The sequence below is a fragment of the Lepidochelys kempii genome, chromosome 19 (genome assembly GCF_965140265.1).
Source record: "Lepidochelys kempii isolate rLepKem1 chromosome 19, rLepKem1.hap2, whole genome shotgun sequence".
In the NCBI taxonomy this organism is placed as follows: Eukaryota; Metazoa; Chordata; order Testudines; family Cheloniidae; genus Lepidochelys; species Lepidochelys kempii.
The window spans coordinates 2,613,563-2,627,297 of record NC_133274.1 but is presented as its reverse complement, the minus strand read 5'-3'; the positions used below and the strand labels follow the sequence as shown (position 1 = coordinate 2,627,297).

The 13,735-nt window shown below is 47.1% G+C and overlaps 1 protein-coding gene across 1 annotated transcript; it reads right to left on the bottom strand.

Moving 5' to 3' along the window:
- Positions 1–217: 217 nt before the first annotated feature.
- On the bottom strand, positions 218–12,531 carry MRPS15 (mitochondrial ribosomal protein S15). Its single transcript, XM_073317598.1, has 8 exons — positions 12,335–12,531; positions 10,169–10,231; positions 9,586–9,661; positions 6,271–6,319; positions 4,660–4,744; positions 3,197–3,255; positions 1,287–1,478; positions 218–423 (listed from the first exon to the last, which is right to left on the bottom strand). The coding sequence occupies exons 1-8, from the start codon at positions 12,456–12,458 to the stop codon at positions 304–306; spliced, it is 768 nt and encodes a 255-aa protein (XP_073173699.1). The 5' UTR covers positions 12,459–12,531; the 3' UTR covers positions 218–303.
- Between the last annotated feature and the right edge of the window lie 1,204 nt (positions 12,532–13,735).

The following is a 13,735-nucleotide window of genomic DNA, read 5'->3' as shown; positions in this document are numbered from 1 at the left end:
ACACAATCACTCGCCAACCTACGATGGAGTGGGATCCCTAAAATTAAAGCTTTGTTAGCACAATCAGTGAGGACAAGGCTCAAGAAAGCACACTTGACTGTAGTGCCTCAAACTACTCATTATACCCCCTGGATATTTCTGCTGCGCAGTCAGGTTACACCCGATACAGAGGACACACTACACACACCCTCCTCCCACATGAAGACATTGGAAATGGTAGCTTTGAAATCATTTATTGCGTTTTGGAGGGACAAATTACTTTTCACATGCAGGCACAGAATGCAAGATCTGCTCAGGGTGCTGCTATACTGGGGTCCCTTCACTTTGCAGCGTCTGCTCCTTTCTGGCCCTTGCTTTTGCTTGCCATTCTCGTCTCTGCTTTAGCCTCTCGGGTGCTTTCAGTTTCTGTACCTCATTGAAAACCTGCAGGAGAGCGGTAGGGGGGAAGGGAAGAAAGAAGATTGTGTACCCCTGCTGAAAACAGTTCTATCATCAGGTCAGGGTCATGCAAGAACTTAGGGAAGATCCATTCAATCCTAGAACATCAAGGTTTAGAAGGGACACTACATGTCTCAATAAAAGCAACTGCACCTGACATGCTCTCACCTTCTGGGACTCCAAATACAAGAATTCCAGTTGATATATTCATTTCCATGCAGCTGTTCTTTTGCTGGGCCAAAGTACTGTATTTGTTTTCAGGTTTTTGTTTTTTGGTTTTTTTTTTTTTAAATACAGTTTTTCGCTTCTGCTCTCAGTCACATGAGTGTAGACGACAAGTTAGACTGACCCACAGCTGAGGCCCACATCCCCTCCCAGGAAAGAACAGAAGCTTGCACACTTTCACGTCTACATATTCATTCTCCTAGTGGAACGCTGAAGAAGTGGATGTGTCCCACGTTTGCAATGGAGAGCAGAATCTCCCATTCGGAGCAATTCAGCAACAAAACCTGAAGCTTCCAGACAGTTAAAAAGCATGCTGCACTTGTAGCTCACTCCGTGACTCCAGCACGTCCAGCTCCGAACTCACCTTCTGTGGAGCTGTTGGAAGATCTCATACCTTCCTCCGATTTTCATTAATTTTTCAAACTCCAGTCATATCCCAGAGTGATCAAACTTGCAACACTAAACCGAGGATAGTCACAACTTCCCCTCCTCCCACGCCTCAGCACAGTGATCCAAACCACTGTGCCCCGTAGCAGGAAAGTCTGCTCTAGATGTGCAAACAAGTCCCCAGCCTGCTCCCCTTGAAACTATGCTGAGCTGTGCTTGCTAGTTCCACTTCGTACCTTGAGGCAGAAAGCCTTCTTAGCGGCCCATCGCCGGGTCATTCTCCTGCAATAGAGTGGCGGTAATGTGTACTGGATGCCCAGCTGCTTGCACGTGTGCTCAAAAGTCTCATAGCGGGTGCGACGCAGATACTTGAGCAGTTTCTTCCGGCGATCTATGGCCATCAGCATGCGACGCCGGTTACTTTTGTCCTGCAGAGGATTTAATATTCGTTAGTTGCAGTCAGACGAATTCCATCCCAATAAGCAATTCACAACAGTCTGGGTTATTGCGGACGGGGACTCAGTCAGGTTAAGAGTAATATTTTAAGAACCGTTTTCTTTAAATGATATAACCGGCACCTCAGATTTCTATAAGAAAATTTGAAAAGTCAATCTGCATTTTGCATTTGATTTACAATTTTTCTGCTAGGTTAGTTTCAATTTGTGTATTCCCTTTTACTGCTCAATTTCACATTCCTCTGCACTAGCATAAGCTGCAATGGCCAGGTGCCAAAGTCTGCAGGGGAAGTCTTACTGGCTAAAACCTCTGCTTCCATTTACATTTATTGTTCCAAAAATCATACAGAAGCATTTGGGACCAGTTTGATCTGGCAGGGTCCATTGGTTCATCCTTTGCAAAGGAGTTTGGATAATTCAGCCATGCTATTAGAGGGAATCTCCAGCTTCAGGGCAGAAGAACTTCCTGCAGGGGTCAGAAGCAATCCCCTCCCGACATTATACGCACAACACTTGAAATGTACTTGGCTGACAGTGTGCAAGAGTTTCTGTTTTCTACTGAAACATAAGGTAGAACTGCTGCTGGATCCCACTCCAGGATAACAACCCTTACCTTCTCAGGCCAAGTCTACGCTACAAAATTAAGTCGACCAAACTTATGCTGGCACACAGCCACTGCAGTAGTTACATCGCTTGTGTGTCTCTACACTTTGCTCCTCGTGTCAGGAATGCTTGTATTGATTGTACTGTCAGTCTGGGGTGGCTCCTGAAAGCCTGCAACAGTTGACATAAGCAATGCAGAGTCTACATGGACACTGCATTGACCCCACAACGTCGACCGTGACTCTACACCGCTCATGGAGATGAAGTTATTAAGTCAGTGTAGTGGGGCAGTTACGTTGGTGGGAGCAAAATGGAAATGTAGACACTTCCATAAGTATGTTGAAGTAAGCTGCCTTGCATCGACCTAACTCTGGAGTGCAGGCCAGACCCTGAAGACTTTAATTCCATAAACTTAAAGATAAACGGGAAACAATTTTAATGCGAGAAACTGAAGCACATTTGGGGGCATGTTTGTTAATACATTTCCAAGCTGGTACAACTGCAGCAAGAACCTAAGGGTGTCTTGTCCACAAACTTGTTTTTACTGATGATCCAAGTTTGGACTTCGAACCTAGGAGGTCTTGAAACAACAGACTAGATTTTAAGCCACTGTGGCATTGAGATAAATCCCATCTGGTAAAAATGTTTTATAGTCAGAAGGAAATGGGTTTGTACCTGAAATACATAAATATACAATGTTAAATAACAAAACACATGAAAAGCCTGTCTGCACTTGCAGCATGATTTAGTTTAGCTGTTAATTCAAATGCATCTAGTCAGTGGCTTCCATTGCTCCAGGAACATATTTGGACAAATTTCAATCTTTGAAAATGTAACTGTGATCCATAGATTCTCCGGTCTGGTGCAGCAAAATTCAAAGCAATCCTTGAAACATGAGCTATTGCCTATAGTACCCTCCAGCTTCAAACACTACCAGTGACCTCACTGCTTTAGAAGGGAGGAGATACAGACATTTTAAAAACTGAATTAGGATCTTCCACACAATTCAAATCCTCTAATTCTGAACCAAAGTACAAGACCCACTGGCTGGTCTCAAATTTGTAGATTACATATCTAATGAGAATTACCTTGGGGTGCATCTGCAGGTGCTCCCGGTGAGTTTGAATCTTGGCAGTCAAAATAGCAGCTATAAAAGATAAACAAGAGATTGCATAAAAGCAGCAATGCATTCCCTGATGCTACAGCGGATACGTTTTGGGTATCAGATTTGCAGAGAACTTTGGGCATTTGTACAGAATTTGTAAAAAAAATGCAAAAAACAAACCTTCAAAATTAAAAACACCAAAAACCTAAACATCAGTTTAAAATTATTGTGAAATTATATAGTATGTATTAAGATGATTTTAACAACAATTGGGAGCCTGCCTTTACAGCTGAAATGCCTGATGCCCTGCTTAACTGCTGACAGCTTTATATTCACTCTGTTCCACTTGGTGGATATCTCAGAGGAACAGGAAGAAGCCCAGTCTGTTTAACAATATGTGGCTATATTTAAATTGGTAGTGAATTTCAGTATTGGCAGTACCCACTGCCCCCTACCAATTTACATCAGACTTGACCTGTAGGGATTGCCTCTGGAGGTGAGAAGTTCCGTTTCCTTGGCCAATTCAGCCTTTGTGCTGAAACTGCCCGCCGCAGTGGTTTGTGCGACGTGGATGCTTGGAATTGGTTAACCCACACATTGCCTTTGGGTTGTGTGGCGCTTCCGCGTTGTAACTGGAAAGGCTCCTAGCAGACATTTGTAATGGAAAGCATTGGAAGGAAGGATGATGGTACTGTGAACTTTCTAGCATCTTAGAGCACTTTGACTAAGCTTGGAGAGGCAAATCTCTTTTTTCCAGATGGGGAAAGGGGTGGCAATGGGTGCCAGATGCAGTGTGGAGCTTTAACGCAGGGTCACATGTTTGGAGGGATTCACCTCTCCCTGCCCCATACAAAACTTTGGACAAGATTACACTCTGTCAAATGAATTGTCATGCAGCAGCCTGACCCCTACTTCTGCACCCATCCTTTGGGGTTTCATTAAACAATTGGTATGTGTACAGAAAGGACTTTTATTTCCAAACCCAACAGTGATCTTTCAAAAGCCACAATTTCTGTCATGCACTCCCTCCCCAGAGTATTTCTTCATTCTGATAGGCATGGGACATCACAGTTGCAGAAATAGTGGAGGAAAAACCAGAACAAACATATTACTGGAAAAGTATTGCAGCAACATCAACAGTTGTAGAGGAACCCTCCACCCCAGGTCTCTCAAGCAGGGAGCTATAAGAATGCAGCAGCCAGAGGCACTCATTAGAAAAATTCAAACTGCTCCCTTTGCCAGTGGATAAGCATGTTACATCTGTTGCACTCCCAGATGCTGAGGGTCCCCCAGCGCCGTACTGCAGGTGAGACACCTTCCCAGCATTCCCACAAAGGTGGCTCTTGTAGTTCCCGCAGGAACCTTGGTAAAATGATAGGGGAAACAGCGGGATTAAAGCAAAGAGATGATCTCCATTGGGGGTTTCCCTCTGGCTCTCGGACTTACTTTGTACCTCGAAGGAACCGTTGTCACTGGGAGTCCTCCGAACCTTCTCTATCAGCTGCTGTGTCTTTATCTTCACCTTCTCTCTCTGGGGGCAACAGACAGAAACCAAGGCCCTCAGCTTTGCTATTTGGGATTATTTTGGATGCAAGATACCCCACTGCCTCAAAGCACTGACACCAACCCAACATGCCCAGAGGAAGTGTGGGGAAAAGCCAACTATTTTATGAATGGCTTTGCTCAATGCAGGAGCTTCTTCAGCCAGCAAAGAGTGGAGGGAAAGGCAGCCACTGAGTGTGAGATGGTGACAGTGTCAGAGTATAGCAGAGAAGAACTCAGGTCTCAGCTGTAAGCACTAGAAAGACACACACAGAGATGTGGAAAGCAAGGTGCCTGCTCACACTCAACCCCCTTCGTTCCCTTCAGCTGACATGCTCATTCATCCAGCCCTGCCGGAATGCGTGACTCCCCTTCAGAACCTTGGCAGTTTCTCTCTTTAACTAGCCAGAGAGATCTGCTATTAAGCAACACCAGCCTAGGCTTGAAAGGTTTAGATTTTAATTGGTAAAAGTCGGTAAAGGATGGTATCACTGTATGTACACACACAAACAGATGAAAAAACATTTCCCCCAATAACAGTCAAAATTTACAGGTAGGCAAGGTAAGAAAAATGCTGCATGAGAACTTAGAGTTTGATTTAAGGATATTTACTTTGTATATTTTGACAATTTGTGTTTTAAAGGTTATAAAGCTTTAACTTTTTGAATCTCAACGTCTAGTAGTTAAATAATTATTGTCTGACCCCCCCGTAATTTCCTGCAACTATGAAAAAATACAAAAATGTTTAAAAATAAACATGGATATTATGCATAAAATTATATAAAAATAATTAAATTCTTCCAAGCCTAACCACAAGTTATGTATTCTGCACCTCACAAGGGTAGTAATACTAAATGCTTCCCAGATATTAATATTTGAGCAGCACTTAGACATTTAACAGTTTGTAGAATTGACCATGATCACACCAAAGTGCTCTCAGCTCCTGCCAGCATGATGAAGGACCAGGAACTGGGCCCGGTCTCTCTCAGTGCAGTTGGAGAACTACAGGTTATCTGCATATGTCCTATTCTTGCTGTACATTTTTGAATTTAGATACTAAGCCGCTCCATGGGATGAGGGCCTTCTCTTGTCTTTGATGTTCCTGCATTTTTGGGGCACTTGAAAAATAGTAATAAAACCACTTTTTAAATGAATTTTGACCGTGTATCATTTTCTAGAATTAACAGATATCATTTGCTGGCACTCAACAGCCCTATGGTTCTTTCTGTGATTCTTCTAGCATTTTCTCACTTATTTTAATATATGTAAAAAATAATAGCACATACATGTATTTTACTAGTATAAATGAGAGAATTTTTTGGTGAATTTCAGGTGTGTTTTGAGCTAATTACCAACAGATCAGGATGAGTTATTAACCACCAGGTTTGAAGTCGCTTGGCAAAACTAACAAACCAGAAGACGTAAATTACGAAATATTTTTGCGCATATAGACAGATCTTACAGAGACACTGCCATCCAAAGTCCCAGCGTTTACACAAGCAGAAAGACACTAACCTGGCTGGCCATTTCCAGAGACAACAGCCTTTTCACTACGTCATCAACCCTGCAGGGAGATCAGAGACTGATTTATAAAACAAAGCAGAACATGCAATGTATTTATTTGTTTTTAGCTCAGAAGGTTGATTTAGATTTTCAGAACAGATTAGCATTTCTGTAAGTATTTCAGAGAGCTTTAAAATAGAGTAGATTAGGCTTTCTACCAATATAAAGTAATAAGGAAATCAAACCATTTCTTGCATTCATTGAAAGAAATCATTACTAAGAGTGGAGGTAGTTTGTAGCTTTTTGGTTTAATTGGATACTACGGCTGAAATGTTTCAATTCACTATGAAGTGCTGAAACTTCCAAAACCTACATGACGTGCAATCCGGGTGCTGAAGATTAGCTTTCCATGAACATTCAAAGACAAAAGGATTCCGATTAAGGCCATGAACTATCAAACTATCTCTGTGCAGCATCCCCCCAAAGTCAGTGGGATTCCACATGGGCAAGAGAGTCCAGCCACACAGATGCAGTTGGGCCCAAATTTCAGAAGTGACCACTAATTTTGGGTGCCTAACTTGAGACATCTCAAGGCCTGATTTCTAGAAGGGGCCATCCAAGTACCCACAGATTCCTCCTCTGGGTGCCCAGCATTTCTGAAAATCAGACCACCAAGGCATCTCAAGTTGGGCACCCAGAAAGTAAGGTATCCATAAGGACAGGATGCAGAGATAAAATTTCTAGATATCATTAATGACTGCTTGGAGCAGCTAGTCCTGGAACCCACAAGAAGAGAGAGAATTCTTGATTGAGTCCTAAGTGGAGCACAGGATCTGGTCCAAGAGGTGAATGTAGCTGAACCAATCAGTAACAGTGACCATAATGTAAATGAATTTAACATCCATGTAGGAGGGCAAATGCCAAAGAAACCCACCACAGTAGCATTTAACTTCAAAAAGGAGAATGACACAAAATGAAGAAGCTAGATAAGTGGAAATTAAAAGGAACTTTTCTTGTGACTACAAGCGTGAAAGGCGTGCAAGCTCCATGGAAACTATTTAAAAACACCATGCTAGAGGATCAAACTAAACGTATACCCCAGATAAAAAACAAATAGTAAGAAGACCAAAAAGTGCCCCCATAGTTAAAACAGAGTAAATGAGGCAGTTAGAGACAAAAAGACATCCTTTAAAAATTGGAAGTCAAATCCTACTGCGGAAAATAGAAAGGAATGAACTCTGGCAAGTCAAGCGTAAAAGTATAATTAGGCAGGCCAAAAAAGAACTTGAAGAGCAACTAGCAAAAGACAAAAATAGCAAAACATTTTTAAGTACACCAGAAGCAGGAAGCCGGCCACTGGACCTTGAGGTGCACTCAAGGCAGACAAAGCCATTGCAGAGAAGCTAAATGAATTCTTTGTATTGCTCTTCACTGCAGAGGATGTGAGCGAGATTCCCATACCTGAGTCATGCTTTTTAGGCAACAAATCTGAGGAACTGTCCAAGACTGAGGTGTCACTAGAGGAGGTTTTGGAACAAATTGATAAATTAAACAGTAGTAAGTCATCAGGACCAGATGATATTCACCCAAGTGTTCTCAAATACGAAATTGCAGAACTACTAACTGTGGTATGTAACCTATCACTTAAATCAGCCTCTGTACCAGATGACTGGAGGATAGCTAATGTAATGCTAGTAAGCCTAACTTCAGTACCAGGCAAACTGGTTCAAACTAGAGTAAAGAACTGAAAGATCAGACATGTAGATGAACACAATATGTTGGGGAAGAGTCAAACACAGCTTTTGTAAAGGGAAAATGCCTCACCAATCTATAAGAATTCTTTAAGGGTGTCAGTAAACATGTGGACAAGAAGGATACAGTGAATATATTGTACTTGGACATGCAGAAAGTCTCTGATGAAGTCCCTCTCCAAAGAGTCTTAAGCAAACTAACCAGTCATGGGATAAGAGGGAAGATCCTCTCATGGAACAGTAACTGTTTAAAGACAGGAAACAAAGGGTAGGAATAAATGGTCAGTTTTCAGAGTGGAGAGAGGTAAATAGTGGTGTCCCCCAGGGGCCTGTACTGGGACCAGTCCTATTCAACATATTCATAAATGATCTGGAAAAAGAGGTAAACAGTGAGGTGGCAAAAATTGCAGACGATACAAAATTACTGAAGAAAGTTAAGTCCAAAGTAGACAGCTAAGAATTACGAAGGGATCTCTCAGAACTTGGTGACTGGGCAACAAAATGACAGATGAAATTCAGTGTTGATAACTGCAAAGTAATGCACAGTGGAAAACAATCCCAACTATATATACAAAATGATGGGGTCTAAATTAGCTGTTATCACTCAAGAAAGATCTTGGAGTCATCCTGGATAGTTCTCTGAAAACATCCACGCAATGTGCAGTTACAGTCAAAAAAGCGAACAGAATGCTAGGAACCATTAGGAAAGAGATAAGACGACAGAAAATATAATAATGCCACTCTATAAATCCATGGTACCCCGCACCTTGAAAACTGTGTGCAGTTCTGGTCACCCCATCTCAGAAAAGATCTATTAGAATTAGAAAAGGTGCCAAGAGAGGCAACAAAAAACATGGGGGGGATGAAACAGCTGCCATGTGAGGAGCAATTAATAAGACTGGGACTGTTTAGCTTAGAAAAGAGACGACTAAGGGGGGATACGATACAGATCTATAAAATCATGACTGGTGTGGAGAAAGTGACTAGGGAAGAGCTAGTTACCTCTTCCCATAACACAAGAACTAGGGGTCATCCAATGAAATTAATAGGCAGCAAGTTTAAAACAAACACAAGGAAGTACTTTGCACAACACACAGTCAATCTGTGTAACTTGTTGCCATGGGATGTTGTGAAGGCCAAAAGTATAACAGAGTTCAAAAAAGAACTAGATAAGTTCATGGAAAAAGGTCTATCAATGGCTATTAGCCAAGATGGTCAGGGGGACAACTCTATGCTCTGGGTATCCCTAAACATCTGACTGCCAGAAGCTGGGACTGGACGACAGGGGATGGACCACCCTGTTCTGTTCATTCCCTCTGGACTGCCTACAGTTCCTCTGATCTAGTATAGCTATTCTTAAGTTCCTATGTTCTTAAAATCAGTGGCCACTTCTGCAAATTTCACACTCTGGACCCATTATTTCAAAACTTCTGTAGTTCTCTCTAGACGAATGACTGTACAGTGTTATGTAAGTACTTGCAGCATTACAGCTACGACTTTCTGTGGCTGGATGTCTTTAATAATTAAATCTCTGAAGTGATTAAGCAGTCCCCCTTCCTTTGGCTCTGCAACATACTTATCTATTATTGGGACATTGGCATAATCTTTCTTCAGCATGGTAGGAGGAAGGTCATCCAGATGGCTGGGGAGTGCTGCAAAGAAAAGATCAACACATGGGGAACAGCACATCAAATCAGGGCTGTCTCATACCCTTGGAGGGGGAATGAATCAGAGGGAGATAATTCAAGAGAAAAGAGGGGATGGCTCTTTCAACTGTGAAGGGCAAACCAAGAAAGCAGTTTTGAATTGAACTTGAGTGTGGAGAAGACAGGTGATGGGAGTTGATATGATCCCACTTCCTGGCTTCAGTATTCTGGATTTAGGTTCTGATCCAAACCCATTGAGATCAATGCAAATGCTCCTATTGACTTCAGTGAGTATTCCCTGTGTATTCGAGAAATGACAGTCCAATTAACGTTTTTGAACAACCCAGCATGCTTACTGTCTGAAAATTGTTTAGGATTTCTGCAGCATGATTCAAGTGTCTAATAATACTTTAAAGGTTCAATCCTTCCTACCCACTCCCAATTAGTGATAATTTTAATGTTATTAAGAATAAAACATTGTGAAATGTGCTCAAAATTCGGTCTCTACCATACCTTGCTTCCTCTTTTTAACAGGCCTCACATAACCTCTGGCTGTCTGAACAAGCGGGCTGTAAACTTCATGGAAGAAAGCAAAGATTTATTAGACACATAAATATCTTTCATCTATATGCTTTTGAGATTTGGTAAGCATATACTCAATATAACGTAAATAAGTTTGTATTGGGAGATTGTCTTTAGAGCACCCTTTGCCTGGGCTTCTATGTGAGCTATCCAGGTCTGCGTCAGAGGCACTAGAGAAAATATTTCAAGCAGATGTTCGATTGCACCAGAATCCAAGGATGCTGCATGTCCAGAGAAGCAGGGAGTCTGAAGGAGAGCACTCTCAATAGCAGGCTCCTGCTGATATTGCCCAATACTGAGCATTACAGGACGTGCAATTCACCATCTCCTCGCTACATCTTAATGCAGCAGCTCTCCAGTCTGTTAAAGCAATTGTCCCGGATGACCACAGGAACACTCTGTCTGTACTAACCAGCCCGTCATTTCCTGTTCATTTGTGTCACCAACACACCGTAAAATGCGGTCTGATGACAATAGGAGGTTTGGAGCAGCTCAAGCTCCATAGCGGGACAGAGAGGAGGCGAACAGGAGACAGGCAGCAATGGTATATCGGCACAGAAGCTTCTCTCAGAGGCGGAGGCAGGAATCGGCTAAAGTAGCTGGTAAACAAGCCTGTGGCAGCCAAACTGGTGCTTGTGCGCGTGTTTGGATGCATGCACCATCACAGCGTCCGGGGATCAAGCATCCCCAGCAGCCAACGAAGAAGCCACTGACCCAGCATTTCCACCTGCACAGAAGGCTCCTGGCTTTACTGGTCCTCACCTATCCCAACCTGTTAACACTCTAGTATACGCTGCACCTTGGGATCCGGCATTCACCCTGTCCTGGGGCCTCAAGTACCCCTGACTCCCCCTTCCCCCGAGGACCAGCACCCACCCTTGGGGCCAATCTCCCAGTTGCAGGACTCTGTGCTTCCCCCATCACCTTTGTCCTGGCAGCAAGCTGCAGGGAGCCCCCGCAGTACACCCCGCCCCTGCAGCACCTCACAGCCCAGAACCCTACCAGCAACTCCTGCCCCCCCACCCCGCGGGCAGTCCTCAGACAATTGCTGACGAACCTCCCCTTACTCCCATGGCCCTTAACTCCTGCAGCTCCCTGCCCCTCCTCCCCTGACCCCCCTCTTCCTTCCCCCCAGCTACTCCCTCTTCCCCTACCTCCCCTAACTCTTCCCTCTTTCCCCTCAGCTCCCTGCCCCTCCTCCCCTCACCCCTTCTTCCTCCACACCCCTCTTCCCCAACCCCCCCTTCCGTCCCCCAGCTCCCCACTCCCCTTCTTCCTTCCCCATCCCCCTCCTTCCCCAGCTCCCCACCCCTCCTCCCCTGACCCCCCTCTTCCTTCCCCCCAGCTACTCCCTCTTCCTCTATCCCCCTTCCTCCCCTAACTCTTCCCTCCTTCCCCTCAGCTCCCTGCTCCTCCTCCCCTCACCCCTTCTTCCTCCACACCCCTCTTCCCCAACCCCCCCTTCCGTCCCCCAGCTCCCCACTCCCCTTCTTCCTTCCCGCCCCTCCTTCCCCATCCCCCTCCTTCCCCAGCTCCCCACTCCTCCTTCCCATGACTCCCCTCTTCCTTCCCCCCAGCTACTCCCTCTTCCCCCATCCTCCCCTAACTCTTCCCTCAGCTCCCTGCCCCTCCTCCCCTCACCCCTTCTTCCTCCACACCCCTCCTCCCCAACCCCCCTCTTCCGTCCCCCAGCTCCCCACCCCCCTTCTCCCTTCCCCATCCCCCTCCTCCTTCCCCAGCTCCCCGCCCCTCCTCCCATGACCCCCCCTTCCTTCCCCCCAGCTACTCCCTCTTCCCCCATCCTCCCCTAACTCTTCCCTCAGCTCCCTGCCCCTCCTCCCCTCACCCCTTCTTCCTCCACACCCCTCTTCCCCAACCCCCCTCTTCCGTCCCCCAGCTCCCCACTCCCCTCCTCCTTCCCCAGCTCCCCGCCCCTCCTCCCATGACCCCCCCTTCCTTCCCCCCAGCTATTCCCCCTTCCCCCATCCTCCCCTAACTCTCCCCGCCCCTCCCCCCCCAGCTCCAGCCCCCTCCTCCCGTTGCTCCCCGGCCCCCCGGCCCACGTGCGGGCCCCCCGAACCCCGCAGGCCGGCTCACCCGAGCGCCGGTCTCGCGTCTCCTGCAGGCGGAGGGCCCCGCTCACCGCCCTGCTCCAGCCGGGGCCCGGCAGGCGGCAGCTCCGGGCCCAGCCCAGCGCCGCGCGGAGCCCCAGCAGCAGCATCTCCCCTGCCCTACCGGCCGCCTGGCATGGGCGCCGCCATCTTGGGACAGACCCGGCCCGTCGATCGCCGAGCTAATCGATGGCAGGCCGGGGCGGGGCCCCGGGCGGGGGAGGGGCTCGGGGGAGGGGCTCCGGGGGGGGAGGGGACCTTTGCCCAGGTGAGGAGGGTGGGGTCTGGCCCAGTTCCTCCCGTGGCTCCCAGTGCTGCTGGGGTGGGCTGGGGGAGCAGGGCCCGTCAGCCCCTCTGGGGTGCACCCCGCAGGGACGGGCCTGGCTCCCTGCCCCTTTCCCGCGGGGTGGGACCCTGCCTGGGGCAGGCCGGCCGGGTGTCCTGCTTCAGGGTGGTTCGCCCCTCTCCGGGGCGGACATAAACCGGAGGTGGGTCTGTCTGCGGCCACGCCGCCCCAGCCCCGGCAGCGGGGGGTAGGCGAGGTCGTGCCCGCGGGCGCCTGGCAGAGGGGTGTCCTGTGTGCGGGGTGGCCTCACACACAGGGTGCGTGCCATTTCACCCGGGCAGGGGCAGGCACCGCCGAAGGGAGGTGCTGATCCTGGGGATGGGGCGGTGGCCGTCCTGCTCCCGGCCCTCCGGGTGCCCCCGCTTCCCACTAGTGCTAACGCAAGCAGCCCAGCGGGGTTTGGCACCTGTAAGCCCTTTACCCCTGGGGAACTGTGCCCAGAGAGTTGATTAGAGTGACCCAAAACCAGCTTCTTCAAAACCAAGCAGTATTTATTCACCCAAAGGTACAAAGCACCTAGAGTAAAAGATAAAAACCATAAAGGTCTATGCACATATTTTCCCTCCTCTAAACATTTATCTTTCCTTGCAAGCTGGGGTAAGTTCCATTCAGCCCACTTACCTTCTGGGCTGGGAGAAGCAGACTGTCCTGGTGTAGCCTGCGGCGTCTCCTAGCATCCCCGTCAGCACTCCCTGACGCTTTCTGGGCAGCCCCTGACAACCTCTCTTCTCTCCTTGGCCAATATCTTTATGGTTTTAGTACCCGCTTTGGTGCATGGCGAAGCCTGGGAATGAGCAGACTTTGCCAGTCTTGTTAGAGCCAGGCCAGGGGTCTTCCCCAGTGAACAGCCTCCCCATTGTTTCCCCCAGGACCCTTGGCATTCTCTGTGAGACTACCTGTTCTCTGCCATTGTTCTGTTTCCTGTCAGTTTCCCCTTCGATTTAACTCTGTGTGGTCAGGCAGGATAACGTCACGCAGGAAAACTGAGCTACACGTGGGATTTATAAAAAATAGTGCACGTCACTCCCTCATTCTCTCGAG

Excerpts from the sequence above, each read along its gene's own strand:
- MRPS15 (XM_073317598.1), bottom strand. The coding sequence starts at position 12,458 with ATGCTGCTGCTGGGGCTCCGCGCGGCGCTGGGCTGGGCCCGGAGCTGC. Across the intron at positions 4,745-6,270 it reads CTCTGGAAATGGCCAGCCAG|AGAGAGAAGGTGAAGATAAA; the intron begins GTTAGTGTCTTT and ends TGTTGCCCCCAG. Across the intron at positions 3,256-4,659 it reads CGGTTCCTTCGAGGTACAAA|CTGCTATTTTGACTGCCAAG; the intron begins GTAAGTCCGAGA and ends TATCTTTTATAG.